We start from the raw sequence: 27,813 nt of genomic DNA, 5'->3' as shown, positions 1-27,813 counted from the left end.
TTTCGAGTTATGGATATAAATATACATTTAGCCAAGTCGAGTATTTTTTTTTTTTTTTTTTTTTTTTAGTATATTACACATTTCATTATTCCTTAGATTCGAATAAAATTGAAAACATGTATACAAAATTGTTGGTCAAATCAAGAAGTCATTATGCATATGTTTTCGTAAAGCCGCGATACTTTATTTTTGTGTGTTTTCGGCCCGAAAAAAATAGGATGCAGCATTTGTCAATTAACCTATTATCGTATGATTCCACTTCTTCCTACTCTCTACTCCCCCCCTTTTTTTTTTCCCCCCACTCCTTCTTTGATTTTATATATGTTGAACTTTAAAGTTACTCTATGTTTTATTTTTCTTATTATATAACTGATGAAGGCAGATGCACTTTTATTGCTGTGCTATCACAGACAAAATATGTCATCACTGTGTACCAAAATACATTATTGTGAAAGTAACTCTAAATCTACGCTTTTAATTGGTAACCAAATAATGTCGTTATTATTATTATTATTATTATTCCAAAAGTATCACATAATGTAATAGGTTGCATTATTTAATATGTAAAAGAAAAAAAAGCACTCAATCTGTATATGCTATAAAAAAATCTATTTAGGATCTATTACAAATACATTTATCACGAGTTTTGTTATCCTTTCACCATAGAAGCAAGGAAAAGCGATTTTATGATTTTTGGTAATTCTTTGTTCTCTGTGCAAATATGCGCATGATTTCCTAAAGCCTTTTTTAACCTATATATAACTACGTTAGATAATTTATTTTATGATAATCAATATAATATATTTACTGTTCTGCTTGATTTTGGATGCTACCAATAAATATCATTTGTGCAGTTACTCTATCATCAGATTTCAAAACTATATAATATATTGAAATAAATAAATGTATACATATATATTAAAGGGAGCCCCTTCTTTTTTTATATTAGTAAACTCACTTCTAGCAATATCATTTGGATGAATATTATATTGCGCTATATTAGCATCCGACAAAACAACTACAAAATAATCATCCGCTTCTTCCACTACTATTTCTTTTATGGAATGTGCAGCAGCTCCAAGAGTATTATCGCCACTCAAACAATATTGTGAATGTGCTTTCATTTTACTGATAATCTCAAATGCCTCCTTTTCTGTTTTGGGATATTTACCAGGCGTAACAAACTCGATATTTGCTCCATCTCCACTATGGCCTATAATTTTGTATGCAAATTTATGCTCAAATCCACGGAAGGATTCCATTAACATAAGCGCGACCTCCATGGATCGTTCCAAGCGACGATCATGAGTATTAAAACGAAACATACTAGTAATAATAATGATCATGATTACAATAAAGTAAATTATATTAATTGAAGAAAAAAAAAAAAGGTACCTTGCAGATAAATCGAATACAAAATTCATCCTCTTGGGTTTATCTTGGAAAAGACCAAGTTCAGGTTCATCTTCTCCTCTCTTTTTATAGATATCTCTTTCACCAGTAAGACCTTCAACACTGTTAATAATTATAGTTGACAAGAAAGAAATAAAGGTTTTTTTTTTTTAGTAGTTTAATATAAATATAACTATTACCCTCTCACTTACATTTTTGTATCATCCAAATCACCAGAGGCCTGGTTTTTAAGCCAAATTCTTTCATGCTTTTTTGCTTCGACACTTTCTAAAATAACTCTTAATTCACGAACTTCACGACGAATATTTTCCATAAATTGATTATATTGCTAGAAGAGTCAACGTATATATACATATATAGATATACATATATAGATAAATACATTATGATACCTAAATAGATAATTGAATAAACAAGCTTACATGGAAATCTGCTTGAGTCATTTGAAGTTTAGATAATTTCTTTTCCATAGCCTGTTCATGCATTTCTCTATAAACAGTAAAAAAAAAAAAGGAGGTAAGAGTATACTTTACTAATATATACATATAAATATATACATATTCATATATTACCTTTGAGCACGGCTAATTACTTCGGGTTCATCACCAGCCGTTTTCTAAATTTAAGAATATACAATTTAATATATATATATATATATATATATATATATATATATGTATATATCATTACCAATTTGATATTATCAATATCTTCAAATGATGCTTCTTGACGACCTTCTTCATTCATATTATTACCAGATCCATTCATTCCACCACCTCCTCCAGAACCAGATCCTGAAGAACCACCATCTCCATCGCCCATCCCGGAGCTCCCTCCTGATCCTTGTCCGTTAGCATTATTTTGACATTGAGTGTCTGCATTATCACTTTGTTTTCCAACTATTTTTTGATTTTCCTCATCAAAATCTATATTATTTTTCTAAATAGAAACCAATTTAAGTCTTTTCTTTTCTTTTCTTTTTTTTTTTGTTCAAAAAGATAATAATAACAATAAACTTTACATCTTTATCGGTTTCATAAATAACGGATAGAACCTTTTGATCAACACCAACCATCTGTTTCCAAGTCTTTGCAGCCTGGTAGATCTCATTTGAACTTACTTGCCAAACTCGAACTGTGCCTGCATTATCCATAGTGACAAGATTACCATTTGAAAGTTCGCACATGGTAGCTACAAATCGTTCCACTTGGAATGAATTATTCCCAGGTAAAAAAGGAGTGTTCCTAACAAAAGAAAATATGAATTTATATGAATATATATGAGTATATATATGTATGTATGTATGTATGTATATACTTTACATAGAACCTATTACTGAAAGGGGTATCTTAATACGCCAGATTTGATTTAATTGAGGATTTAATAAATCTAAAGAACCTTCTGCACGACCATCTGTAGGAGGTTGAATGATAGCTAACTGCTGTGTCTTTTCCAGATACAGTGTAGAACCCTTTATTATCGATGCTATTTGTTCATCACTATGTTGCTTTTTAAGATACGATAACACATTGACTATACCACCTGTATTATCAGTGAATTCAGAAAGAGAGCATCCTTCAAGGATAGAAGCATAAGTATCAAGACGTGTAGTTTGTGCTATTTTAGCACCAGGCATAAACTCCTTCTCAAAGATATGAATAAACTCATTTATCGTGGACTGACCATTCTGTCTCAAGACTTGAATAGGTTCCATGACATTAGGTAACCCGACTATTGTATTTGTACTATGACTTTTAGGTAAGATAGCATATAGCAGTTGATCACCACGACTACCACGAGCAATCCAAAAGTGATGCTCAAGGACATAAAGTTGATTGATACGATGAGGGAAACTTAAGGTATGTTGCTCTGATGTATTAAAATCAATTACGGTTACGACAGATTGGTCCTGTTGGTAAAAGATCAAGATACCCGTTGAACTCAAATTATTACACATGATTGAACTGACAGGTTCAAGACCACGAATAACGACAGAGATAACCTTCCTCTTCTTAAAGTCACAGCAAAGGAGCTCATTATTAGTAGGATTATGAAGGACAACATATTTTACCATGCCTGTTTGTGCGGCACGTATGATAGAGATACGAAGTCTAGGAGGTGCTCTTTGAAGAGGAAAATATTCATAAAGATCCAAACTATCTACATGTTTATGATTAGGGTCAATTCGATGAAGGGTGACAGGGTTTGTGGTAACGACAAAGAGTGTCCCATCATCCACAGTAGCAATATCAAGTGCTTCACCACGAGTAGGAATATGGAAGGAATAAAGCTCTTCAGAGAATACTGTAGATCTTCCTTCTTTCCTTTCGAGGTCCTTCCCTCTCTTTCCAACCTCTATATCCCAACTTCCACGAATAGCAATGGGCTCACTTATTACCTTTGTCGCCACATACCCTTCCGCTGCAGATGGAGGTGCACGGGTCCATTGTTCGGACAGAACAGGCTCTCCTAATGAAATAACATCACCCAATTGCATAGAAAAATCGGATTCAAGACCTACCGGAATACCGTGTCTCTCAAAGATCTCGATGACGAGCTCCTTGGAGGCTTGATCATATTGATCAAAGTCAAACACATTTTGCAAAATCTTTGATATACCTTCCTCTGGATAATTTTCAATATGAAGAACGACATTGACTAATTCACGAGTTGAATAAGGGTATGAGATCAAGCCCTCATCTGTTAGTTTACGTAAATCAGTAAAGGCACTCGATAATTTCATAAGCAAGTCCTTAGAGACATGAGGGCCATATTTGCGTAATAAAAACATTTCAGATAACATATCAGGGTTATCTACAGCATGACAGCTAAAGACATCACCAATCTCACGGTAGAAATCGTTGCCTAAAAAGGGGTAGCCAGGTCGATTGGCTAAGACAATCATACGGAAATTAGGATGAACCAGGATATGAGCTCCCCCTTCTTGTAAATCCGTTTCTTTCGAAATAATACGTCGACCATCTCCGAGAACCATTTGTCCATCCTCAACCAAACTTTTAAGAACTGCCGTAACATACGTGGGGGCTTTATCAGCTTCATCTACAACCAATATGGTACCCTCACGAACAGCTTTAATGAGAGCAGAGTCCTGATAGGTTAAGACACCATTAACAATAGCAGGCGTAGTCGTTAAAGTTTGAACAGTACTGTCCCGATGTAATTGAATATATTCTCGAGGTAATTGGAGTAACTGTAAAAAATAATCTGCTAATTTGTTTTTACCGACACCTTGGTTGCCAATCAACAATAAATGATCACCTAATTGATAGTCTTTAAGCATCTCCTTTAGGATTTCAGTATGAGCAGGGTTCTCATGAAAGACAACATGAGGGATTAGCATGGGGTCACCACCTTTAAATACAGGCTGAATGACATTACCAATTCGAATCTGCTCAGGCGACTGCCTAGAGGGTAAAACTTCAATCTCTTCTACTACTGGTGGTGGAGTATTGTCAGAGGACTTCTTTTTAGATGGTGGATAAATACCATTAGCGATCATAACCGTCTCAAGGGCTTCACGCGCAACAGTGGGCATAAAGCGTGATAAGGCTGCCTTTTGAATAGAGGCATATAAACTTTCATTTTCAAAATAAGATAAGCGACGACAGATACGAATGAGCTGACGTGTTGAGAGAGCGCTTGACAAGAGACGTATCGTTTCATCTTTGTCGCGACGAAGACGTCTAGAAAAGGTTAACAATTGTTGAAGTTTCCTTTCATCAACGCCAGGAGAGAGAGCAGTCAAGACTTCTTGCTCTTCATGGGATGGAAGTGTGTCAACAACGATGAAATGAAACATAGATAAAATCTCTGCTGTTAACCAGGAACCAGCCTTTGTATCCATCTGTCCACTCAGACCTGCTCTTGCCAATGCGACGATACGGAAAGAAGGATGGATAGGGAAAATTCTTTTGGTCTCCAAGCTTTCACGTGGTTGTTGGGACATTAACTGAGCATAACGTTTGCTACTCACAAAACGAGTACCGTCTGGTAATTGTGTCTCACGTTCAGAACAGAGTCGTTGAAGTGTATTCAGAGTACCATAAGAAAGAGCTTCGATACCGTCTAAAACAGCAAGATGACCATGAATAGCAGCCTCTACTAAAAGTGAATTCTCCCAGACGGTATCACCAGTAGGGGTAGTCGATCTACGTTGAAGTAAATCTCGAGAGGACATATCACGATAAAGTGGAATATAATCAATTGTATAACCTAAATTACGAGCAAAATGCCTGACGAGAGCAGATTTACCTACACCTTTCTGTGTACCGATTAAGCAGATATCTTTACCGCCAGCATGAACTAGCACCATGGCAGAAAAGATGTCTCGATGATAAGGAGTTTCAATAAAGTATTCTGCAGGACTAAAAGCTGAGGGACCACAATAGATAGGTAATTCAACTGTATCGTGTTGGTCAGATGCACATATCGCAATCGCTTTATGAGCATCAACAGACTTATTTGAATTGCTAATAATTGGATCTAGACTAGCAAGTGAATAGCCAGAAGACGTCTGGCGTGCCTCTACAGTTGCTTCCACTACAGCTGACTTTACATTAAATCTTCTATAAGCGGATTCAATCACGCTTAATTGCTCTAAATCACAGGTAGGTAAAAGTGGATAAGGGTACAAGATATCAACGAGAAAACGTGGATGAATATGAGGAACTAAGGATAACAATGGAGCTAAGCTCTCAATGGTCATTGGAAACTCAGGAACTTGAATTCCATGGTTATCATTTTGTACACCCAAGACTAAACTAATAGAAATTAAACGTTCAATTAATTCTTGGGATACTTTCTCATTATTATTAATCAAACTAAGCATTTGATTCACTTGTGATTTAAATTCAGGAGCCTTAATATTTCTACTTTGGAATCGTGATCGAAGGGGAGGATCAAGAGGATAACCAACATAAGGCGGTACAGGTAAACCTTATAAATATATGTATTTATATATACGTATAGATGTATAAATTTTATTATTCTTAATTTCTAAAAAGTCAGATTTACCTAACGCAAATACTAAAAATCGAGGACTGACTTTCTCAAATTTAGTATTTGATGTATTCGCTAGTTCTTTTGTAGTTAAGAAACGACCATCTTCTAATGACATTTCACGATTTTCTAGTAAATTGTTAAGAATTGGTAATACATTGCGCTCAGCTTTTTCGATACCATCTAATACTAAAATACGGCCGTAGATAGCAGCTCTTACGGCAGCTTGATCTACATAGAATGATGTACTGTTTTGAAGCTCTCTTCTCTGCTTTAAATCAGCATCTGTCACATCTTTAGATAATGCAACATACTCTATTCTAATATATATATATATATTAATAAATGAATCAAACTGTATTGTATTCTTTATTTTACTCTCTTTGTGTCATCTCTGCATATTTCATTACAAGATTACGACGCAAAGGTCCAGGAGGACCTAATAAGAAAATATCTTGACCCAACTATAAAATTTTATGTTATTATTATTATACTTGTAAGCGCTATTTCTTTCATGGATTTGCCTTATCCTTTTGCATAATCCTAGAATAAATAAATAAAAACAATATAAAAAATCGTATTAATGTATTTGCAACTATACGTATAATTAATGTGAATACCATCTTAAATGCCGCAAAATATCCTAATTGAATTAAAAAAAAAAAAAAAAAAGTAAATATTTATTATCATGAATTATAAGAATCATATTACTTGAGCATCATCATAAAAAGGGCCTTCTACTTGGGGTACTAACTCTGGGTTTTCGGCAGGGTAAATAGGCATAACAACGTCTCCGATACGTACAGACTTTATATTAGCTATGTATATATTTAGAACTCTGTATCTATTACTTTGGAAATCAAGAAAAAAAAAAAGTTAAATCACCTTCTTGAACTAATCCTTCATCTTCTGAATCAGACCAACCAGCTTTTGAGGGGTCCAAGATAGCACCAAGTTGTTTTAACCGTCTTTTTGCTTGTTTGTAATTTGAAGTCATTAGATTGAAATGTCTTTAAATAAAAGTGTGGGGAAGACAGAGAAAAATAAAATTCATTTAAATCAGCATAAAAGAATACTATTAGTCATCTTATTTTAACTTAAATTTCAGATGATTTTAATTTTGTCCTGAAAATCTTTTGTGATTATGTAAAAAAATCATATTAAAATAAAGTATAATCGTTTTATAATCTAACAATTACATTTTATTAATGTACATTATCCTAATTTAAATGATGAAATGGGCTTTAAAAAAAAACAAGTAATAAATCATCATAAAATTAAGATTTATCCAATTGAATGATTTTATTCATTTCCTAGTCTACAGTTTAAATGACGAAATCATAACAAATACAAGAACTTTTTTTTTTCTTATTAAAAGTCGAAAATATAAAGCACTTTATATTGAATTTCTTTTAAATAAAGGAAAAAAAAACAGAAATCAACCAGAAAAAGAGTTTTGTTATTACATACATTGATGAGCTTATTACAAAAAAAAAATATGACATATGAATACATACTTTATTATATGCGTAAATGAAATTAAATAATTTGTTCTCTCTCAAATAAGAATAAATAAACCACATCACTGGCTTTTCCCAAAAAAGTAATAGGAGGGTATATGTCACATTGTCTGTGCCTCTCTCATTGACTTTCCTTTGATATCTAACGTGGTATGACTCTCAGCAGGACAAAAAATTGAACTAATGAGTTTTACATTAGATATGTTCTTCCTGTGCTTGAGCTTTGTAACTGTAAATCATGATTTTTTTTTTTTTGACACCGCTAATTGTATTTTTTTTTTTTTTTTTTTTTTTTGCAACAACGACCTTAATACTCTATACTATTCCAGCGAAAAATAAATGATCTATTAAAAAAAAAAGAAAAAGTTTTGTTTGTGCTATATTTTCAATAACAATAATCAGATGCTGACAACACAAAGATAGTTATAAAACTAATTCTAGCTCTCTTTCTCTTATTATTTTATTATCATACTAACTGACCATCAAAGATAATAACTATTTTAACGAAGTTTACTACTACAAGAAGAATTGTTTTTTTCTACAAGTTACCGAACAATAATAGACCAAGACGAAGGATGCTTTCTTTCTTCATTATCTTTTATATATAAGATCAAACAATATTGAAATACAGATAAGAAATTCTATTGGTTTGATCACGTGATTTTAATATCAGGAAATGATTCTATATTTTATAAAAAATTTCTTTCAACAAATGCGTTCTTAGTTTAATGGTAGAATTTCACCCTTCCAAGGTGAAGGCCGGGGTTCGATTCCCCGAGGACGCATCTTTTTAATTTTTTTCTTTTTTTTATTTTATTGTTGGATATTTGTACAGTAAATATATTTTATGCAAGCAATTCTATTTATTTTTTTTTTTTTCCTTACAACACCAATTATATTCTTTGTTAATATTATAAATAAAATGAAACCTATATTATTATTCTGAAAAGATAGTACATGCTGTTTATTATAATAATACGTCAAAATAGACCATGCCGCTATAATCATGCATAAGAAAACAACTATGATCATAAACCTTAAAGTTATCTTTAATTTCTTCTGTTTGTTACACAAAAACAAGATACTAAAATAATAATAGTAGATTTAAACGATTACTGCAGATCTGTTATGCCATATAATCCTATTTTATAGTGATTTTCATTTTATTCAAAAAGAAAAGAAGATGTAAATAAAACAAGTTGTCGTTGTGTATATTCTATTTAGCATAATATTTTTATTTTTATTTTTATTTTTAAAAAAGAAAAAAATAAATAAATAAATAATAAAAAAAAAAAAAAAAAAAAAGAAAATGACGCATTGATAAAAATAAATTATTTTTTGAAACTTTTTTTTTTTTTTTCTCTCTCTTTATTTTATTTTTATTTTATTTTATTCTTCCCCCCTCCTACTTTTATAGTTTAATATAATATGGCAGGAAAAGGTGTTGTAAGAAGCATGTAAGTATTCTTTTTTTTTATTATTTTGAATGGAGAGTTTACATTTAATGAGCATTGGTGAAATTATTGCATTATAAAAAATATAGAATTTGAAGGGGGGGGGAATAAAAAGAGAAAGAAAAAAAGAAAATATTGTTATTAATATGTGTAAATTAATATTTTAGTAAAAACTATGCTAAAGGGTTTTCTGATGTTCAAATCAAAGTAAGAGAAGCTACATCTAATGATGCTTGGGGACCAAGTGGAACTTTGATGAACGAGATTGCTCAATTAACATATAATGAGTAAGTATACAAGTATAAATGTGTGGTTATTATATATATTTATTGTCACTTGTTAATATTATTTATGATTAGACAAGATTTTATTGAAATTATGGATATGCTTGATAGAAGATTAAACGATAAAGGCAAAAACTGGAGACATGTGTTTAAAGTAAGTATGATTTTAATGGGGGGTTAAAAAGGCGATTCAGCTAATAAAAATGATAATAGGCATTACTTGTCTTGGATTATTGCTTACATGTTGGTTCAGAAAATGTTGTACTCTACGCAAAAGAAAATATATATGTTATAAGGACTTTAAAAGAATTTCAACATGTAGATGATAATGGAAAAGATGTTGGATTTAATGGTAAAAATATAAAAAAAAAAAATGTGTGTGTGTATAGATTAGATTTAATATACATTTTTTCCCCCTAGTTCGTCAAAAGGCAAAAGATATTACAAGTCTTTTAATGGATGAACAACGCTTAAAAGAAGAACGTCGTTCTCGTCATCAAATGCAAGAGAGAATGGCAGGTGTAGGAGATTATATGAATGATATGATGTGGGGAGGTAGTCGAAACAATGGTTCTGGAGGGGAAGAAAGTTCAGTTTATCGTAATCCAGGTTATATGGATGAAGATAAAGATTTAAAGAAAGCGATCGAAGAGAGTAAACGTATGGCTGAACAAGAAGCCAAAAAGAGAGGAGAAGGGTAAATGGAGATGATGAAAAAAAAAAAAGCAAGACTGACTATGTTATTATTATTTGAAATAGAACTGACGAAGAATTACAAAGAGCTTTAAGAGAAAGTGAACAAGAAGCAAAAGAACAAGAAAGAAAGAAAAGAGAAGCATTAGAACGAGAAAATCAGAATAATTTATTTGGTACAAGTAATGGACAAAGGTAAGAGAATAAATAAATGTAAACAAAAAAGTATTCAATAAACATTAGTTTTCAATCTTTTCCAACTCAACAAAACTTTGATTCTTCCCTTAATCCTTATGGTAAACAACAATGGCCTCAACCGACTGGCATGTCCTTTGCTGAGCCTATACAACAACAACAACAACAACAATGGCCTCAATCCAGTCATATGTCATTTGCAGGGCCTATACAACAACAGACACAGCAACAACCACAGCCACAACAATGGCCTCAACCTACTGGCATGTCCTTTGCTGAGCCTATACAACAACCATTTAATAATCCATATCAACAACAAACTACTTTTAATCATTTTAACCTTCAAGCACAAATGACAGGTGCACCATTCCAAACTCAGTTTACAGGAAATCCATTTGGACAACAAACACAAAATAATCCTCTTTTCAGTGGTACACCAAATACTACTCCTCAGGTATTATGTTATCATGATTACCTAATAGAATCATTTATTTATTCATTTATTTATTGTAGATCATGCAGACATCATCATCTTCACCTTCTGCTGTATCTAATATGACAGATAATTCACATTATTCAAAATTAAATAATATGCTTCAAAATAGAGAGTAAGCTTTGTAGTAATATATAAACATGATTTTATAATAATGACATCATTCATATTCATCTTTAAACAGTGATGGAATGGACACCTTTGGTAACACTGGAAATTTACGTATTCCTTTGTAAGATTGATTACAAAAAAAAAAAAAAAAATGATATTTACATAGAAACTTAAATTTTATATAATTAGTGGTACAGGATTTGCAAGCACTTTACTTCCTCAACAACAAACGAGTCATGATACAAGTTCATTTTCTCAAGTAAGTTATAAAGTTTTGTTTATAATATAGAGAAATGAAATCATAATATTGTATAGTCATTTGGACAACAAGTAAGTCGTAATCCATTTGGACAAGCCAATGTGAATACAAATACAAATACAACAGAGACAAGTAGACAAGGACAAAAAAGTCTATTAGAAATGATGCAAGAACAAAAATTACTTCAAGCACAAATGACAGGTTATCAGCAGCAGCCTTCAATGACAGGATATCAACAACCTCAAATGACAGGTATCCAACAAGGACTAACCTCTTCTTCTCCTTTTAACCAACCACGACAACAGCAACCACCCTCAACTTCCTTCTTTTAAAAAAAAAAAAAATCTGTGGGAATTTGTAATTGTAACCTATTTGTAACTGAGTTTATTATCCTACAACAAACATACTTCTTGTTTATAAAGATGCAAACAATAAAAGAAAACTTTATTATCACTATCCATATCACTACTAACCCCATTAATGTAATATAATCTAAAAAAGAGAATAAAGAAAAAAGGAAAAAAAAAAAAGGAAAAAGAAAAAAAAGCTTATTATATACACATATACATATTCATAAACATATACATGTCAATTTTTATTCATGATAGAATAGAGTTAGATATAATATAGTTACACCAATCAAAAATGACTTTTAATTCATGATAAGAAGATGATGTATTGTAATATAAAAAGGGACATTTATTTGTTGTTGTTGTTGGGGGGAGGAGGGGGAAAGGACGACAACAGTATATTATGTTGCATATATAAATCACTCTCTCTCTCACTTGCTCTTTCCCTTTTACTCTCTTCTTCTTTTCTTTATTATTAGGATGATTCATACTAATAAAAAACGTGTTACATTAAAGAAAAGAACATCAATAGAGAATCCTACTTTAGAACAGCCGAATGAATACACTTGTCAATTAGTGGCTCATGCTTTATCTTTACCAAAAGATGATTTAATACTTACAACAAGCAATGAACAACAACAAAAATCATTTCATTTACATTCATCCCCTTTATTAAAATCATCTTTAAAGACTCCAAGATCTGCTTCTGCTCCTTGTTCACCTACAACGGGTATCAAATCTGTTCATTTTAATAATAAAAATCTGGAGGATATTTGTTTATTTAGAAAGGCTCAAACTCCATTATCTGTTAGAAGAAAGAGTATATTTTGGGCAAATGAAAGTGATGAGAGTGACGATGATGAAGAAGAAGACGAGGAACGATTTGAAACATCTTTAGTATTTGCAAATTGGCCTACTCGACTTGCTGATATTATTGATCGAAAGAATAAAGTGATAAGAGTTGATAAAAATTTGATTAAATTAGATCATCAAAATTCAATTACTGGTAAAATATCTGTTCGTAATCTAAGTTATCAAAAGCGAGTGACGATTCGATATAGTTTTGATTTCTGGAAGACAACTCATAATAAAGAAGCCATCTTTTATGAAAGTCATAAAGCTTATGATATCTTTACTTTTGATATTGACATTCCTAATAACACAACAACAACAGCTACTACTACTACTACTACTACTACAGCTACAGCTACTACTACTACGACTACTACGCTTTATTTCGCTGTCAATTATAAAGTGGGTTCTGAAGAATTCTGGGACAATAACGATGGAAGAAATTATGAATTAAAGATCAATAGAAAATTAAAAAAGAAAAATAACGAGTTTACTACTGAAGATAATAATTATAAATTATTAAAATCAAGATACGATTTTAGTCAATCTTTTCAACAAAGTAGTCAATCATCTACTACTATACCTATTTTATCACCTTCTCCTTTAACTACCTCAAGATATAATAATACCGTCATAAAGCCTGCATCTATTCCTACAAGTAATCCTTTCTCTTGTCATTCACCCTTAACTACGACTACGACTACGACTACTTCTACTTCTCCTTCTCTTGCTGATTTAAATTCTCAATCTTATATGGAACTTGTAAATAAGTATTGCTTTTATTCTACAAGTCCAAGTAGATCTCCCATGTCTATTAACATTTAAATATCTTCATTTTTTATTTCATTTTTTAAATAATAAAAAAAGTTTAGCATTTTTATTTATTTTTTCTCTTCTTTTTAATTTCTTCATCTCGATCAAAGTTCTTATAACTTCTTCTTTCATATTCTTTGAGCTTATATTTTCTACCTGGCTTAACGGGTACTCTAGGTTCAATAATATTACGTTGTTGTATACTAATAAATCGTTCACGGAATATATTTCCTTCAGGCTATATATTTATATAGATTCAATTAGAATAAACAAATACAAGGGAATCTACTTCTTATATGAAATTTACCTTTAATTGTCGAAGTGTCTCACATAATTCATCTGTCAATTGAACGTCCACAGGTAATTCCGGTACAGTGTATTTACCTATCTTCTTTAAACCTTTCTTTTCTTCTTCTATTTTACGTTCACCTCTCTTTTCTGCAATCTCATTTAATTCTTCAATTCGTTCTGAAAGCTCCTTTTCGATATCACGAAGCATGTGGATCTGTCGACGAATAGCACGCTCTTGTAATCTTTGTTTCTTTTGTAATTCTTCTGTGGCTAGACGATGTGATTTATGACGTTCTTGACGTGTCTTGCGTTCTCCTTTCTTTTTCTTTTTTCTTTCTCTTGATTCATCATTCTCTTCTTTATCACTTTCTTCTTCTTCTTCTTCTTCTACTGCTTCAGTCGTAACTATTTTACCATCTGCTGTAATTTCTGAATGAGCCAACTCATCAGCCAATAGTTTTAATTCTTCACGATAAGATAATTGTTCTTGTAATTTCTTCAAAATCTCTGCTTTACGTTCTTCTACTTCAACTGCCTTGGCAAGTAATCTTTGATGATCTTCTAAAGTTGGGTTATAAGACTGTCCTCCTTCTGGTGTATGAATAGCAGGTACATGTTCTAAGGCACTAGGTTTCTTTAACATCGTCTTGGGCGCCTTTATTTTTTCTTCTATAGGCAAAAAGTCATTTGCTGCTTCTTCTCTCTTTGGCTCTAATTCAAATAAGTTAAATTAACATGATTATAATCTAACAAAAAAAAAAAAAGACTCATACCATCATCCCATAAATCATATGATTTCACATTCAGGGTCTTTTTGTTTTTCTTTTTAGGGACAAGAGGTGCATTATTTTCAATTTTACGCTTCAACAGTTTAGATTCATGTTTTGAAAAGACATCATCCGTCATCTCGGGCTTTTGGAAAGCATTTTTTGACTTGATAGCAGGTACAGCTGATCTTTGTGCTAATATTTCATCCACTCGAAGTGGTTTATCTTTTGCAAGCTTACGTTTCACTAAAATCAACAATGTTAAAAAAAAATTGTACATCTTTGAAAGATCTATAATAATAATAATAAATACCATGGTGATCACCAGCAACATCAATTGTGAAAAGTTCTTCATCTTTTAATTCTTCAGTATGTCCACTGTAATAAATATGAGTTTTATTCAAACTTGGTTATTTTCTCTTTTCTTTGATTAATCAATCATGATTCTTTTTCTCCACCTCCCCCATTTCTAGAAAAAAAAAAAAAAAAAAAAAACTTACATCACTCTTTCAATAGATCGTAATTCTTCTTGTGCTTCTTCGACATCAGTTATATCTACATTCTTACGCCAAGCCTTTTTACCTTTACGACTAGGCTGGGTTTTCTTTTTTTGTATTTGTGCAATATCACTAGCCATTTTTGATTTTTCTTTGTAAGGTGCTAGCTTCACAATAAGAGAGGGAGAAAAGCCTTTTTTTTTTTTTTTTTTTTTATAATAAAATAAACTTTCGGTTCAAAACTTGTCACAACTACAGTCACATCTATCCACTTTACTACTCTAATAATTTAAAATTAACATATTCATCTTATTGGGTATCCCCTTTTGAGATCAAAAAAAAAAAAAGTGAAGGTTACTTTAATATTTTGAAAGAACTTGAGGTTTGTATAAGAGATAGATATAACTTTTTCATTTGTGTATTGAATTGTGTAATTCATGAACGATATATTAAGTTTAAGAAGGTTTTTATTTATTTATTTATTTATTTATTTTTATTTTTATTTTTTTTAATTGTCCTCTCCGTGGAAAAAGCTAGCTAAAACTGTAGTAGGAGCTGTACTAAAAACTAACTCAATGATGGGCATTATTTGTGAGAAGAGATATGGTGAACCTACTGTCAAAGGAATTCGAGACAATTTTGAAGAAAGAAAGAAAAAAAAAGTTAAGGAAGGGAGCAAGTCTTTTAAAAATATAAATGATAGGAGCCTCTCTCTCCCCTCCCCCACAAATGGAGCATTACTTGGAATTTATCAGTTAAACAGTAGAGTATGAGTCGTTGTATGATGATTGATTGTGAATAATGCGCCCATCCACAAATGTGAACTCATTCTGCAGTTTGGTTGAAAATAGCAGCAGAGGCTTACAAGTGTGTTTACTTCTTGATGCCTTTTCCTTTTCTTTTTTTTTTTTTTTTTTTTTTTTTTTTTTTTTTTGAATTCCATAGAAGAGGGATCAAATGTTGAGGATTTAGTGTCTCATCATAAAGAGTTCAAGTGAGAAGAAATTAACTCATATGAAAGGAAAAAATAGATTCGTCAAATAATATGAGTCCTACTGATTGTGAAGGATAGATAAATTTATATACACATTTATTTATTTTATTTATTTATTTTATATATTTATTTATTTTTAAATAAAAGTATTAGGTAAATATCCCATAATTATTTTTAGAATAGGTGTACAGTCTGTCATATTTGCTATTCCTCAAACACAAAATTGTATGGGAAGAGGAAAGGAGCTCTCTAAAATGTTATATTTAATAATTAGGGTTGTATGTATTTTAAAGGCTTATATATATTGATAAATAATGTTTATTATACAACATGATTAAGACTGCTTTAATTACATAATAAGAGTATGATGACAGCCAACTTTATTACTTAAAAATGATTACCTTTTGATTGAGTACGTTTATCAAATAAGATTCGTGTGAGAATCGTATTTATTATTTAATGGGACCAGTTGAGTGAAAGCGATGATAGTTATGCATAAAAAAGAAAATTCATCAATAAATGACAGCATGCATTATATTTTTATGTGTACAAATATAGTAATAAATTTGGCAGACTTATTATAAAAATACTACGCTTCATTCGATATATAAAAGAAGGAGATATAATAAAATCGCAGCATCTTTTTTTTTTTTTTTTTTTTTTTTTTTTTTTTTTTGGCAAGTACAACAGTTTGTTATTATTATTAATTAATCTTTTATTATATAAATAGTGTCTTTCTTTTATTTATTTTTCTCTCCTTTTTTTTTTTTCTTTAACTTGATATCATGAAATTGCTCAATAATAAACACATGTATAGCAATAATAATTTTGATATTCAATCTATAAGTCGTTCAAAATTATTAGAATATTATCAAACTACTACACGTACTGATTTATCTATTCGAAAATATGTATTGATTACAAATTTACTACGTGAGGAATGTTCTCAACGTTCAAATCAATTACAAGAGCAACAATGGTTTGATACTTGTATTAATGAGTTGGATAAAGAAGAAGAAGAGGAAGAACAAAAAAAGTTAAATCGTATACCTTATTATGGATTTTATGATTTTCGAAATAATTCTGGATTACTTGTTTGTAGTACTTCAAATCGTCTTTAAATATTATATAAATACTTTGCTCATTTATTACAGCTTATCCTTTCTCTCCTTTTTTTTTTAATCCCTCATTTCCTTACTTTATACATATAAAATAAACAGCACTAATATATATATATATATATATACATATATGAAGATGTAAAATTTATATATTATTAAATAGAATGACTGATATGTTTATGATGGACATAAAATGCCTCCTGTATAAGGTGTAGCTGTAACCACAGGTGTCCATACAATTCCAAGTATATGAAATGAAACCTATCAACATTATTTTTTTTTTTTTGAATTAGCTACACATAAACATATACATACATACACGCTCGTACGCACATACACATACACATACACATACACACACATAAAGCGTACCTTTAATATAACATTTAAAGCAGGCCTTTGCTTCGGGCTCCTTTGTGGTCCGCATGCATTATACAAATTTTGAAATGTAGGATCTGTTTGATCAGCGGCCTGATAATCTACATTAAAAGTGAGGGTCAAAGGTGAAATAAGTCCTGGTTCCAATGCAAAAGGTGCCGAAGTTGTGGCCCAAGCAATTTTAGCTAATGTTAAACTGTCCATCATGACAAAATCCATCTGTTGAATGTAAACTGGAATCCAGTTGTCTCGATTATCGAGTGTCACATTCACTTGCCATGTGGCTTGAAGGGAAGGTCGAAGAGGTATCTCTTCTTGTCTCTGTCCTCCTCCCCACCCATCAGGGATCCACTCAATGATCCAACTCCTCCACCCATCGACACCCTAGGCGTACGTGGCCAACAAAAGAAGGCAGCAAAGGCTCCCAACATAAGAATACTAAAGATACAAAAGACAGTCATTCGAGAAGAGAAGCTATCTCTTCCACAACAGCAATGACAGAGTGCATAATATTTCCATCCTTCTCTTTTACGTCTTTCTCGTCGTCGCTTTGATAGAGTACTTATAGATGATTGGCTACTGTTACTGTTACTGCTACTGCTGTTGCTTCTGCTTCTTTCTTGATCTACTACTACTACTACTGCGCTTGATGCCGCATTTATTTTCGATGATTCATTAGATGGATGTCTACATGCATCATATCGACAATCACAACAATAGGATGATGATAAAGAACTATTGTTATAAAATAAAGAGGGTGATGATGATGGTTGTTCTTCTATCCAGGATGATGCTGTTGTTGTATTTAGATTTGATAAATGAGTCTGATCATCATTACTACTACTACTACTACTACTACTACTACTATTCATAGGAGAATGTATATATCCTTCTGATGAATAGCAGCTATTATCTTCTTCATGATCACATTCTTCGCACTCTTCTCTTATTGTTGATGGCTTGGAACAGTTAGAATAATATTCATAATTCTGTGATGCTATTGTACGTATATAAGACAAAATTAGTTCGTAGAATTTAAAACTGATTACCTAGTTGTAATATATATATTTATATATATTTACTATTATTTGATAAAATTTGATGAGGAATAGGGTATGATGAACTCATTCTTTCTATAAAGACATTAATATTTGTAAAAAAAAAAAAAAAATAAAAAAAAAATAGAAATAAAAATAAAAGAAGAAAACACTAATAAAACTTGTAAAGAAAATTAAAAAATAAAAAAAAAAATAAAAAAAAAGGCATATAATCATTAGTTGCATAATAATATACATGATGTATATCTTTCATCCCTTACTACTATTTTAACTTGTAGGAGAAGACTTTAATACACTTAATTTCCTTTTTTGGAAAGTTACTCCTTCGAGATTTTTTTTTTTTTTTTTTATTATTATTAAAAAAGCGCGGGTAAACTACTAGTGTATACATTTATATTTTCTTTTCTTTTTTTTTTATATTAACAATAAATAATGGTTGAAATTAAACCTTATGGGGCATGGCCTTCACCTATTACAGCAGAGTCATTATCAGCTGGAGCGACTGCTACTGACACATGTGTTGATAATGGCTTTATTTATTGGTGTCAGTCTGTTGCCCACGAAAAAGGCAGAGGACAGATTTTTAAACAGTCTATTCATGACAGTCAACTACCTCCTGAAGCACTTTTACCTGCAGGATATAGCTGTATGACTCGTGTTCATGAATATGGTTTAGGTGCCTTTAAAGTTTCAAATGGTCTTGTTGTGTTTTCTAACAATGATGATTCCCGACTTTATACCATCTTTAATAACGAAATTAAACCTTTAACTCAACCTAATACACTTTATCGTTATGCTGATTTGACCATTGACAAAGAAAATCGTTTCTTGGTATGTGTTCGTGAGGAACATTTCCTTAATGAAGAACCTAAAGATGTTGTTAATGTTCTTGTCTCCATTGACTTGAATTCTGGGCATGAGACCATCATTGCTCAGGGCGAAGATTTTTATGCTTTCCCTCGTCTTTCTGCTCAAAATGAATTGGCATTTGTTTGTTGGAAGCATCCCAATATGCCCTGGGACTTTACTCGTCTTTACTATGCCAACACTCTCTATGAAAATGAACAACTTGTTTTAAAGGATATGATCTGTGTTGCTGGTGATGAAATTGAAGAAAGCATTTCTGTAAGGAACTAGTCCTTAAATTTTAGCTTTTGGCTTTTATTAATCTAACCATCTATATATCTATCTATATATATTCATTTCCATATATATCAATTTTAGCAACCTGAATTTGGTATCGATGGCACACTTTATTTCGCCTCTGATCGTTCTGGATTTTGGAATTTATATTCCTTTAATGGTAAAGAGGTCAACTTATTGTTAGAGAGACCCCTTGAGCAAGAATTTGTTGGACCTCTTTGGAGATTCAATCCTTCTGACTATACACCACTCAAGTCAAATGCACACCAATTAATTGTCGTTGATAAGGATTCACTTGCTATCTTGGATACACAAGAGAGGACGCTAAGTCGTTTAGACTGTAAATATGATCATTTCTCTGATCTTCGCATCTATCTTGATGACAATCAACATGAGTATGTACTTGGTAACATGTCCTCAACCACTGAACCTTGTTCACTTGTCTCTTATGATATAAAGGAACAGGTCATTCTTCATGTCCATCAACGAACGGAGACAGAACGATTAGAAGCCGAGTATATATCGATTGGTAAAGAGATTGAATTCCCTACGACCGACGGTAGGACGGCTTATTGCTATTTTTATGCACCCAAGAATCCCAACTATCAAGATCGTCCAGGAGCTCTTCCTCCTCTTCGTCTCCTCTCTCACGGTGGGCCCACCTCCTCCACAAACAATAGCTATAAACGTTCTATCCAATACTGGACTACACGTGGCTTTGCTATTGCAGATGTCAATTATGGAGGTAGTACTGGCTATGGTCGTGCCTATCGTAATCGTTTAAGATTGAATTGGGGTGTCGTTGATGTCGATGACTGTTGTAACGCCGCCTTGTATTTAGCCAAGGAAGGTCTGGTGGATGGTAACAAGTTGGCGATCGAAGGCGGTAGCGCAGGCGGCTTCACCACCTTGGCTTCCTTGGCCTTCCGTCCAAGGGTCTTTCAAGCAGGGTGTTGTCGATATGGCATCTCTGATATCACTTTACTAGCTAAGGAGACTCACAAGTTTGAATCGAGATACCCTGACCGTTTAATTGGCGAGTACCCAAGGGAGAAGGAGATCTATATCGATCGTTCTCCCTTATTTAAAGCCAATCAAATTGAATGCCCCATCATCTTCTTCCAGGGATCTCAGGACAAGGTCGTCCCGCCCTCTCAAGCGGAGGTCATGGTGAATGCCCTCAAACAGAACCATGTCCCCGTCGCTTATGTTCTCTATGAAGGTGAAGCTCATGGTTTCCGTCGTGCCGAAAACATCAAACGTACAATCGAGCTTGAGCAATGGTTTTATGGTCAAATCTTTGGTTTCCCTGTTGAAGATGTAGAAGGAGTAAAGATTTATAACTTTCCCCAAAATAAATAAATAAATAAATGAATACACATATAAATAAATTTTGGTTGTATATTTGTATTTATAATATATCATTTTTTTATTTCATTTTTTTTTCTTTTTAATATTATATTCCTTTTTGTTTTTTTTCTTTTTTAATCTAAATCATCATAGGCAGCGGCTGCTCTTCTTCTACGATCATGACTCTTTTTATGACTCTTCTTTGACTTTATTTTCTTTTTACCGGCTTCAAATTCCATAGCCTGATGATGATCTCTTCCCAAGTTATCATACTCTTTCACCTTGTAAATTCGAACAATCCAATTTTCAGACGTAAAGGCCTCATCTAATACAGATAACTCAGGACCCTTCATAGGTAAAGGTTGATTACGTACACGATCAAAGGGTTGTCGACCCCCAAACATTTCATGGAATCGATAATAACTCATCTTGTACATTAATGATTCCCTCATCGCCTTTGAGGCATGCTCATCGACTCGATAGTCCCCCTGGGGTGTGAAATAATCCGCTTCCTTGATCTTGTCAGGCCAGATGCCCTGAGCGATTCGAATCATCCATAAGAATTTATTGATATCATCACCTGAATAACCCAGGAGACCCCCAAAGATGACGAGTACATAGTCAACATCATGTTTCTTCATGATTTCATACGCATCAGCTTCATTTGTTGACATCGCACGTCCTACAGTGGCGATGTGGGTATTATTCCATGTATTGTTATCGACAAGTGTCGTACGATTCGAGAAGCCGGCAATTTGATAACCATAGTCCCACCATGACATGATCTTGGCATCCTCATCCGTATTCTTACGTAACCAATAGTAGGCCTCTCTAAAGTCATCAATGATACGTTGTGAACCATCAGGGTTACGAGAGGCAAGGACGACAGAAGGGGAAGAATAGGCATTCGAGGTAACCCAAGTACAATGCCAGACAAACATGGCAAGGAAAAAGCTAAATAGACCGACAACCAAGATACGAGTATCTTTACCAATGATACGCGATCTCCTTTTATCATCATTACTATCATGAGATGACGACCCATTCTTCTTTTTCTTTTGTGGGCCTTGTTGATCTGATGTAGACTTCGGACTCATATCAAGATAGGTATCTAATAATGTAGAGATAGCCATACCACCACAGACACAGACAACGGGTGTCAAGGTCAACATCAAACGCACCATCACACCGGCAAAGTAAGAAGCAAAGATACCATACACGATCACAAACACATGTTCATCCTGTAATTTTCGGAAACACAAATAAATGCCTACAGGGAAAGCAAAGATAAGCATCTGTAGATCGAAAAAGAACATAGGCCAAGCAGTAGGTTGATGCTCAGATACGGAGGCAATGATAGGGATGTGTACCTTAGCATAACCCGTATCCCAAAGTGAATAGAATCGACCTGTCCAAGGGGCAATGTAACCACTCATGGTTAACAAGATGAGAGCTGATAGACCCAAGACAAAGGCAATGAATACAAAGGCCCTGAGAATGATTTGGAATTGTTTAGCTTGAAGATGACTACGTAAGAGCTGAATGAAACCAAGAATTTGGCAAAGGCCAAAGACACCTAAAGCAGCCATGTGTTCAGATGTACGAGTAGGTTGGAAGCCAACAAAGGGAATTTGCATGGACATTAATGTACCCAAGATATAAAACGTAGAGTACGAAACATAGATACGATTTGAGAAACGACCCATCAACATCAAGACAAAGACATGTAAAGGAATAATGTTGATAATAAATACATAACCCCCCCAGGCAGCCACCATATAAAAATAAAAAAAGGCAGCTGCTGAAGCCCAAAGAGCAGAACCCAATTTGAGGGCTTTAATCCAAAGGAAGAAAGTGAACATTAATAAAAAGATAGCAATCGCTTCATTATCATAAGAACCCGCTACAGATCGAGAGATATAACCTGGTGCAAGACCAATAAAGACGGCTGCTAATAAACCTGCAGAACTATCTTTTAATTCCTTTGTTAAAAGATAAGTTGCAAAGGCGGTTAATCCTGAAAACATGGGGGCTAAAAGGACACAGATGTTACGAATGTCAACTGGGAAATTGAGAAAATGAAGAATATTATGAATCGTCGCAGCCGTGACCATTAAACCTGGATAGACAGTACCACCCACAACGCGTCCAAGCGGATACCAAGAACGATCATCAAACCAATTCCAAAATTCATAAAAACCATCTTTAACTAGCATTCGTGTAGCACGATAGTTGAACCTATATTTTCATGATATAATTGATAATTTAGTTTGTGTATCTTTATATAAATATATATATATGTATGTGCGTGTATGTATGTATATATGTATATATATTTCTTCTTAGTGTACATTAATTTACCAAGGATCAAATTCGTGAATAATAGACTCATATCGAACAACACTAAATAGACGTGACGAAAAGGCGGCAACAGCAATTAAGCCGAGAATGGCTCTTTTAAGTAATATTTTTTGGCTGCTGACATCCAGCTTTGCCATTCTGCTTAATTTATAATTAAGTATATATGTATGTGTGTGTGTTTTTTAAGAAAAAAAATAAAACAGACACACAAAAATAAATTACAATAAAAGCGGCGTCTTGGCTTTTGTAAAAGGCACATTAAATAAAATGGACCTATAAAAATTGAAATATAATTTAAATACCGCATGACGTGTTAGCAGCAGGAAGAAAAAGAGCATATTTTTTAAGAATATATTCAGTTTTTTTTTTTTAAGATTATTACGTATACTAAATTTTTTTTTCCCTGTGTTAAAATGGATCCTTTATAAATTAACTATATGTAGTAAATATGTTTATGTAATATTATAAATATATCTTTATGCAAATGAATATTGTGTGCCGTACAATCTTTTATTATTTGAAAAGAGACAGATAAAATAGGTTCATTTTTTTTTTTTTTTTTTTTTTTTTTTTTTTTACATGTACATAAATAAATATTTGCTTTATTATATTGTAAATCTTACAGAAAGAAAGAAAAAGTATTAGAGTATTTGAAATTATTCACTTTCGAATTCTGTTAATACATGAAGCGATAATTCTTGTGCTTTAATTATGGAATACTGAACTGAGATCAAATGTTACAGAATAAAAAATATTTAGATTTTTTTTTTTCTTCTTCTTTTCATTAAAAAAAAAAAAAAATGAAACAATTTTCGGGAATCTTGTTATTCCTTACGACTTTATTCTTCTTTGTAAGTTGTTTAAATATAATATATGAAAACAAATAATATTCACTTTATGCAATATTAGGTACAAGCACAACAACCAGAAAAAAGTCTAATTCAACATGCTCAAGTTGTTGATGAAAATCAGTTCAAGATTAGTACAAATGTCGTTGATAATATAGCATCTTCTTCTTCCTTAGTTACTCATAACGAAAATATGAAAAGCCGAGTATCTGGCTATCTTGAATATATACATGGTTTAGTTGATAAGGCACAAGATGAATTAAAGGCATACAACAATCGTCGTCCCTCAACGAAATATTCTGTTTATGATATTGCCTTTGGTGTTGCCAACTATTTACCTTCTTGGTTGTATCCTCCTTCTTTATGGAGAGAGGACCCACTTACGCGTCGTCGTCATATTGCTAAAGTATTACGTTCTATACCACTTCATGTTCGCCCTTATTCTATTTCCATTCGTAACAACGTAACACGTTGGGCTCAAGAATCAGGCCATCTCTTTGCACAGGATTATATCAGTAGCACGATTGATGAAGTCACATCTCTACTTCAAACTGCCGAGGATTTTGTTTCTGCTGCCACAGATGCTGAATTAATGGACCCTATCTTTTTATCAACTGGTTACGTTGCTTTAGACGAAGCAGTAAATCAGTTTATTAGTAAAAACAAGGTTGAGTTTAATTCTAAACTGAATTCAGTGAACCATCGATTCAATTCTATCGTCAACTTGTCTGGTCATCTTCGTCGTTCCCTTGAAAGTGTTCGATTTGACACGATTGAACAGACCAAGATGGTACAACATGAGTTGTTTAGTGGACGTGTTGAGCAACCACTTCATCACCTTAGCTGGCATATTCGTAACGAGTTGCAAAGTCTTTATCAAGAACTTCGTCAAATGCCCGCCGTAGAGGATAAGGAAGCATCTCGATTATTAAGAAAGCATACAGCTGATTCTTTACGTACAGAGATTCATTCGTTAAATAATATCAAATTGGCTATGCAACGATCCAAGTCCCTCTTTCACAAAATTTGGGAGAATGCATCTAATGAATTATATCAAAGTCCTATTTCATTTACTTATTGGGTAGATGTTATAGCTGAGGTAAAAGAAGCAGCTATTCAATTAGGTGAAGGTCTTTCTGAAAGATATAGAAAAATCCAATACAAGAAATGTAAATGTGGTTATTAAAAGGATAAAGAAAAAAGAAAAAATAATAATAATATCTGTATTATATAAGTATGTATGAATATGTATAACTCCTTTTTAGTTCGTTGTATTTTTGAATAAAATAATGATAATAATAATAAATTTATTCATCGTGGACTGTTTTTTATGTGACTTGTTTTTAATTGAAGAAGAGGAGAAAGAAAGAAGATTAAATGTTTGCACTTGGAAATTTTTTTTTTTTTTTTAAAATCACATAGATCTATCTTATTCTATAATGGCAGGAATTAGTAAGTTTAATATAACTTTAACGAGTCTTTGATATTCATTACAAGTATTATTTTATAGAAAGTAAACAAGGGCGTAATGCTGATCGTTTTAGTGGACCAAGTAAAGTATATATATACATATATATATTTACATGAAAAAAGACCTCTTGTCCTTAAAAAGTCAAACTAATTCTTTTTAACTGTAGAGGGAAAGAAGGATCCTGGAATCCCTAATTTAGCTAATTTTAAACAAAAGAAAATAAATAAAGAAGAAACTAAAAGAAAAAAGGTAATGATGTTACATCCTTTAACATGGTTGACAATTCTATAAAAAAAAAAAATCTCAATTATTATTATTATTATTATTTGATCTACTAGATTGCTGGTAATAAAGAACGTCAAGACTTGGCTCGACAGAAATTGCAAAACCGAAATAGAAATCTAAATTTATATGAATTGGTAAAGAATGCAGAAAAGAGAAGCCAAGAATTTTCAGAAAATACAGAGATAGATACAGATGATAAGGATATAACCGATGCTGCAGCTACAGGACAAAAAGATAATTCTAAAAAGGCTTATTATCGAGAATTCAGAAAAGTATTAGAAGGAGCAGATGTGATTTTAGAAGTCTTGGATGCACGTGACCCCTTAGGTACTCGCACAAAAAGCGTAGAACGTATGGTGATGGACAGTGGGTTGAATAAGAAGATTATTCTTATTCTAAATAAAATAGGTAACTCTAGATCATCTTTATGAAGATGACATAAAATAGGGAGGGATTTTAAATTAATATAAAAAGATGACTATTATCAGATTTAGTGCCAAAAGAGAATGTAGAACAATGGTTAAAATATTTACGAAATGAATATCCTGCTATTGCTTTTAAAGCTTCAACACAAAATCAACGTCATCATCTTGGACAATCGAATGTATCTACAGATATTGCAACCACCAGCATGTTGAATTCTTCTGAATGTTTAGGTGCTGATACGTTAATCAAGTTATTAAAGAATTATTGTAGAAATATGAATATTAAGACCACGATTACAGTGGGTATTATTGGTTATCCAAATGTGGGTAAATCCTCGGTTATCAATTCACTTAAGAGATCCAAAGTATGCGGTGTTGGTTCTACACCTGGTTTTACTAAAGTAGCTCAACAGATCACACTCGATAAAAATATTAAATTACTTGATTGTCCTGGTATTGTATTTGCACAGCAAGGACAAGATGGACATAATGCAGCAGAAATTACACTAAGAAATTGTGTTAAAGTTGAATTATTAGAAGATCCTATTACACCTGGTAATATATATAAAAAGCTTTTATTATATGATGTATTTAAATCTCTATTTAGTGGAAGTGATTGTTTCTAGATGTACAACTGAACAGTTAATGGCCATGTATAATGTACCTTATTTCAATAATGCACATGAATTTTTAGTATTATTAGCTCAACAACGTGGTAAACTTAAAAAGGGAGGAGTTGCAGATGTACATCAAGTGGCTCGACATGTATTACAAGATTGGAATGGAGGAAAGATCCCATATTACACAATCCCTCCTTCTTCAAAACAAAGTCATATCGAAGCTTCTATTGTAAATTCCTGGGGTAAAGAACTTGATTTAGATCTTCAATCTGCTGATTCAGTTTTGGTTAGTCTTAAACCAAGTCACGAATTTGGATCTAGTGTCGTTATGGTATGTTTATTTATTTATCTATTGATCCAGTATAAACTCATTTTAATTTTAGCAAGCCAATGATGATATTGATATGTCTCAAGATATTGACTTGGACGGGTAAATTTAACCCTGTATACACATGTATTTATTTATTTATTTACTTATTTCTATTTTAGATCTATGCTATTAGATTCATCCATGGACACTGAAGAGATGTCAACAGATATGACATCACAACCTATTATTCAAGTAGATCGAATGTTAATGATGAAAAAGAAAAATACCATAAACCAGATTAGACCACAAACTATTTTATCACATACTGAAGAAGAACTCAATCCACAAATTAATCAACAATTAAAGAAACAATTAAAAGCACAACAAAAGAAAGCAAGAAAACAACAGCAACAACAACATTCATTTGGTGAAGGTCAT

General features: G+C 32.3%; 11 protein-coding genes and 1 non-coding gene across 12 annotated transcripts; 8 read left to right on the top strand and 4 right to left on the bottom strand.

Annotated features, from left to right (window-relative positions):
- Positions 1-395: 395 nt before the first annotated feature.
- Positions 396-7,476, bottom strand: BX663DRAFT_524268 (AAA domain-containing protein). Its single transcript, XM_051529617.1, has 16 exons — positions 7,318-7,476; positions 7,144-7,250; positions 7,053-7,075; positions 6,957-6,975; positions 6,811-6,896; positions 6,448-6,752; positions 2,736-6,369; positions 2,435-2,657; positions 2,104-2,352; positions 1,986-2,029; positions 1,836-1,902; positions 1,605-1,741; positions 1,396-1,515; positions 959-1,326; positions 809-878; positions 396-752 (listed from the first exon to the last, which is right to left on the bottom strand). Exons 1-16 carry the CDS (start codon positions 7,427-7,429, stop codon positions 650-652), a joined length of 5,667 nt encoding a protein of 1,888 aa, XP_051378638.1. The 5' UTR covers positions 7,430-7,476; the 3' UTR covers positions 396-649.
- A 1,190-nt stretch (positions 7,477-8,666) lies between these two features.
- On the top strand, positions 8,667-8,737 carry BX663DRAFT_t128. Its single transcript has one exon. It is a non-coding gene; the product is annotated as a tRNA-Gly (tRNA).
- An 834-nt stretch (positions 8,738-9,571) lies between these two features.
- Positions 9,572-10,391, top strand: BX663DRAFT_442688 (uncharacterized protein; the record flags this gene model as incomplete). The annotated part of the gene is made up of 4 exons (XM_051523528.1): positions 9,572-9,693; positions 9,766-9,844; positions 9,904-10,042; positions 10,111-10,391. Coding segments are annotated over 4 exons (621 nt in total), but the record flags the coding sequence as incomplete, so codon positions are not given.
- A 456-nt stretch (positions 10,392-10,847) lies between these two features.
- Positions 10,848-11,987, top strand: BX663DRAFT_524257 (uncharacterized protein; the record flags this gene model as incomplete). Its single annotated transcript, XM_051529616.1, has 5 exons — positions 10,848-11,032; positions 11,092-11,186; positions 11,256-11,303; positions 11,372-11,441; positions 11,498-11,987. Coding segments are annotated over exons 1-5 (584 nt in total), but the record flags the coding sequence as incomplete, so codon positions are not given.
- A 284-nt stretch (positions 11,988-12,271) lies between these two features.
- Positions 12,272-13,468, top strand: BX663DRAFT_533268 (putative phosphatase regulatory subunit-domain-containing protein; the record flags this gene model as incomplete). Its single annotated transcript, XM_051530515.1, has 1 exon — positions 12,272-13,468. One exon carries the CDS (start codon positions 12,272-12,274, stop codon positions 13,466-13,468), a length of 1,197 nt encoding a protein of 398 aa, XP_051378635.1.
- Positions 13,469-13,748: 280 nt separating this feature from the next.
- BX663DRAFT_442725 (ribosome biogenesis protein Nop53/GLTSCR2) lies at positions 13,749-15,151 on the bottom strand (the record flags this gene model as incomplete). Its single annotated transcript, XM_051523531.1, has 4 exons — positions 13,749-14,458; positions 14,521-14,760; positions 14,828-14,892; positions 15,015-15,151. 4 exons carry the CDS (start codon positions 15,149-15,151, stop codon positions 13,749-13,751), a joined length of 1,152 nt encoding a protein of 383 aa, XP_051378634.1.
- Positions 15,152-16,765: 1,614 nt separating this feature from the next.
- BX663DRAFT_524252 (uncharacterized protein) lies at positions 16,766-17,247 on the top strand. The gene has a single exon (XM_051529615.1). The coding sequence runs from the start codon at positions 16,791-16,793 to the stop codon at positions 17,124-17,126; it is 336 nt and encodes a 111-aa protein (XP_051378633.1). The 5' UTR covers positions 16,766-16,790; the 3' UTR covers positions 17,127-17,247.
- Positions 17,248-17,268: 21 nt separating this feature from the next.
- BX663DRAFT_524251 (uncharacterized protein) lies at positions 17,269-18,671 on the bottom strand. Its single transcript, XM_051529614.1, has 3 exons — positions 17,842-18,671; positions 17,499-17,818; positions 17,269-17,387 (listed from the first exon to the last, which is right to left on the bottom strand). Exons 1-3 carry the CDS (start codon positions 18,374-18,376, stop codon positions 17,304-17,306), a joined length of 939 nt encoding a protein of 312 aa, XP_051378632.1. The 5' UTR covers positions 18,377-18,671; the 3' UTR covers positions 17,269-17,303.
- A 243-nt stretch (positions 18,672-18,914) lies between these two features.
- On the top strand, positions 18,915-21,151 carry BX663DRAFT_564601 (Alpha/Beta hydrolase protein). The gene is made up of 2 exons (XM_051532054.1): positions 18,915-19,687; positions 19,787-21,151. The coding sequence occupies exons 1-2, from the start codon at positions 18,995-18,997 to the stop codon at positions 21,065-21,067; spliced, it is 1,974 nt and encodes a 657-aa protein (XP_051378631.1). The 5' UTR covers positions 18,915-18,994; the 3' UTR covers positions 21,068-21,151.
- BX663DRAFT_524244 (Oligosaccharyl transferase STT3 subunit-domain-containing protein) lies at positions 21,110-23,670 on the bottom strand. Its single transcript, XM_051529613.1, has 2 exons — positions 23,417-23,670; positions 21,110-23,293 (listed from the first exon to the last, which is right to left on the bottom strand). Exons 1-2 carry the CDS (start codon positions 23,551-23,553, stop codon positions 21,190-21,192), a joined length of 2,241 nt encoding a protein of 746 aa, XP_051378630.1. The 5' UTR covers positions 23,554-23,670; the 3' UTR covers positions 21,110-21,189.
- Positions 23,671-24,210: 540 nt separating this feature from the next.
- On the top strand, positions 24,211-25,594 carry BX663DRAFT_524241 (uncharacterized protein). Its single transcript, XM_051529612.1, has one exon. The coding sequence runs from the start codon at positions 24,458-24,460 to the stop codon at positions 25,448-25,450; it is 993 nt and encodes a 330-aa protein (XP_051378629.1). The 5' UTR covers positions 24,211-24,457; the 3' UTR covers positions 25,451-25,594.
- A 67-nt stretch (positions 25,595-25,661) lies between these two features.
- Positions 25,662-27,813, top strand: BX663DRAFT_237690 (P-loop containing nucleoside triphosphate hydrolase protein). The gene is made up of 8 exons (XM_051521835.1): positions 25,662-25,716; positions 25,775-25,816; positions 25,902-25,984; positions 26,074-26,428; positions 26,509-27,000; positions 27,053-27,396; positions 27,453-27,495; positions 27,555-27,813. Exons 1-8 carry the CDS (start codon positions 25,704-25,706, stop codon positions 27,566-27,568), a joined length of 1,386 nt encoding a protein of 461 aa, XP_051378628.1. The 5' UTR covers positions 25,662-25,703; the 3' UTR covers positions 27,569-27,813.

This window comes from Cokeromyces recurvatus (genome assembly GCF_025118155.1).
Source record: "Cokeromyces recurvatus strain NRRL 2243 chromosome Unknown BX663scaffold_38, whole genome shotgun sequence".
Lineage (NCBI taxonomy): Eukaryota > Fungi > Mucoromycota > Mucoromycetes > Mucorales > Mucoraceae > Cokeromyces > Cokeromyces recurvatus.
This window is presented reverse-complemented; position numbering and strand designations above follow the sequence as displayed.

What these genes read in the sequence shown, in the direction of transcription:
- BX663DRAFT_524268 (XM_051529617.1), bottom strand. Translation starts at nt 7,429, where the DNA reads ATGACTTCAAATTACAAACAAGCAAAAAGACGGTTAAAACAACTTGGT. An exon ending in TTTATGAAACCGATAAAGAT is followed by an intron (nt 2,353 to 2,434) that starts GTAAAGTTTATT and finishes GTTTCTATTTAG; the next exon opens with AAAAATAATATAGATTTTGA. An exon ending in GTATTCGATTTATCTGCAAG is followed by an intron (nt 1,327 to 1,395) that starts GTACCTTTTTTT and finishes TATTATTACTAG; the next exon opens with TATGTTTCGTTTTAATACTC.
- BX663DRAFT_524252 (XM_051529615.1), top strand. Translation starts at nt 16,791, where the DNA reads ATGAAATTGCTCAATAATAAACACATGTATAGCAATAATAATTTTGAT.
- BX663DRAFT_237690 (XM_051521835.1), top strand. An exon ending in AGAAGATCCTATTACACCTG is followed by an intron (nt 27,001 to 27,052) that starts GTAATATATATA and finishes ATCTCTATTTAG; the next exon opens with TGGAAGTGATTGTTTCTAGA. An exon ending in TTGGATCTAGTGTCGTTATG is followed by an intron (nt 27,397 to 27,452) that starts GTATGTTTATTT and finishes AATTTTAGCAAG; the next exon opens with CCAATGATGATATTGATATG.
- BX663DRAFT_524241 (XM_051529612.1), top strand. Translation starts at nt 24,458, where the DNA reads ATGAAAAGCCGAGTATCTGGCTATCTTGAATATATACATGGTTTAGTT.
- BX663DRAFT_524251 (XM_051529614.1), bottom strand. Translation starts at nt 18,376, where the DNA reads ATGAATAGTAGTAGTAGTAGTAGTAGTAGTAGTAGTAATGATGATCAG. An exon ending in CTTTAAATGTTATATTAAAG is followed by an intron (nt 17,388 to 17,498) that starts GTACGCTTTATG and finishes TAATGTTGATAG; the next exon opens with GTTTCATTTCATATACTTGG.
- BX663DRAFT_524244 (XM_051529613.1), bottom strand. Translation starts at nt 23,553, where the DNA reads ATGGCAAAGCTGGATGTCAGCAGCCAAAAAATATTACTTAAAAGAGCC. An exon ending in ATTCACGAATTTGATCCTTG is followed by an intron (nt 23,294 to 23,416) that starts GTAAATTAATGT and finishes ATGAAAATATAG; the next exon opens with GTTCAACTATCGTGCTACAC.
- BX663DRAFT_564601 (XM_051532054.1), top strand. Translation starts at nt 18,995, where the DNA reads ATGGTTGAAATTAAACCTTATGGGGCATGGCCTTCACCTATTACAGCA. An exon ending in AAATTGAAGAAAGCATTTCT is followed by an intron (nt 19,688 to 19,786) that starts GTAAGGAACTAG and finishes TATCAATTTTAG; the next exon opens with CAACCTGAATTTGGTATCGA.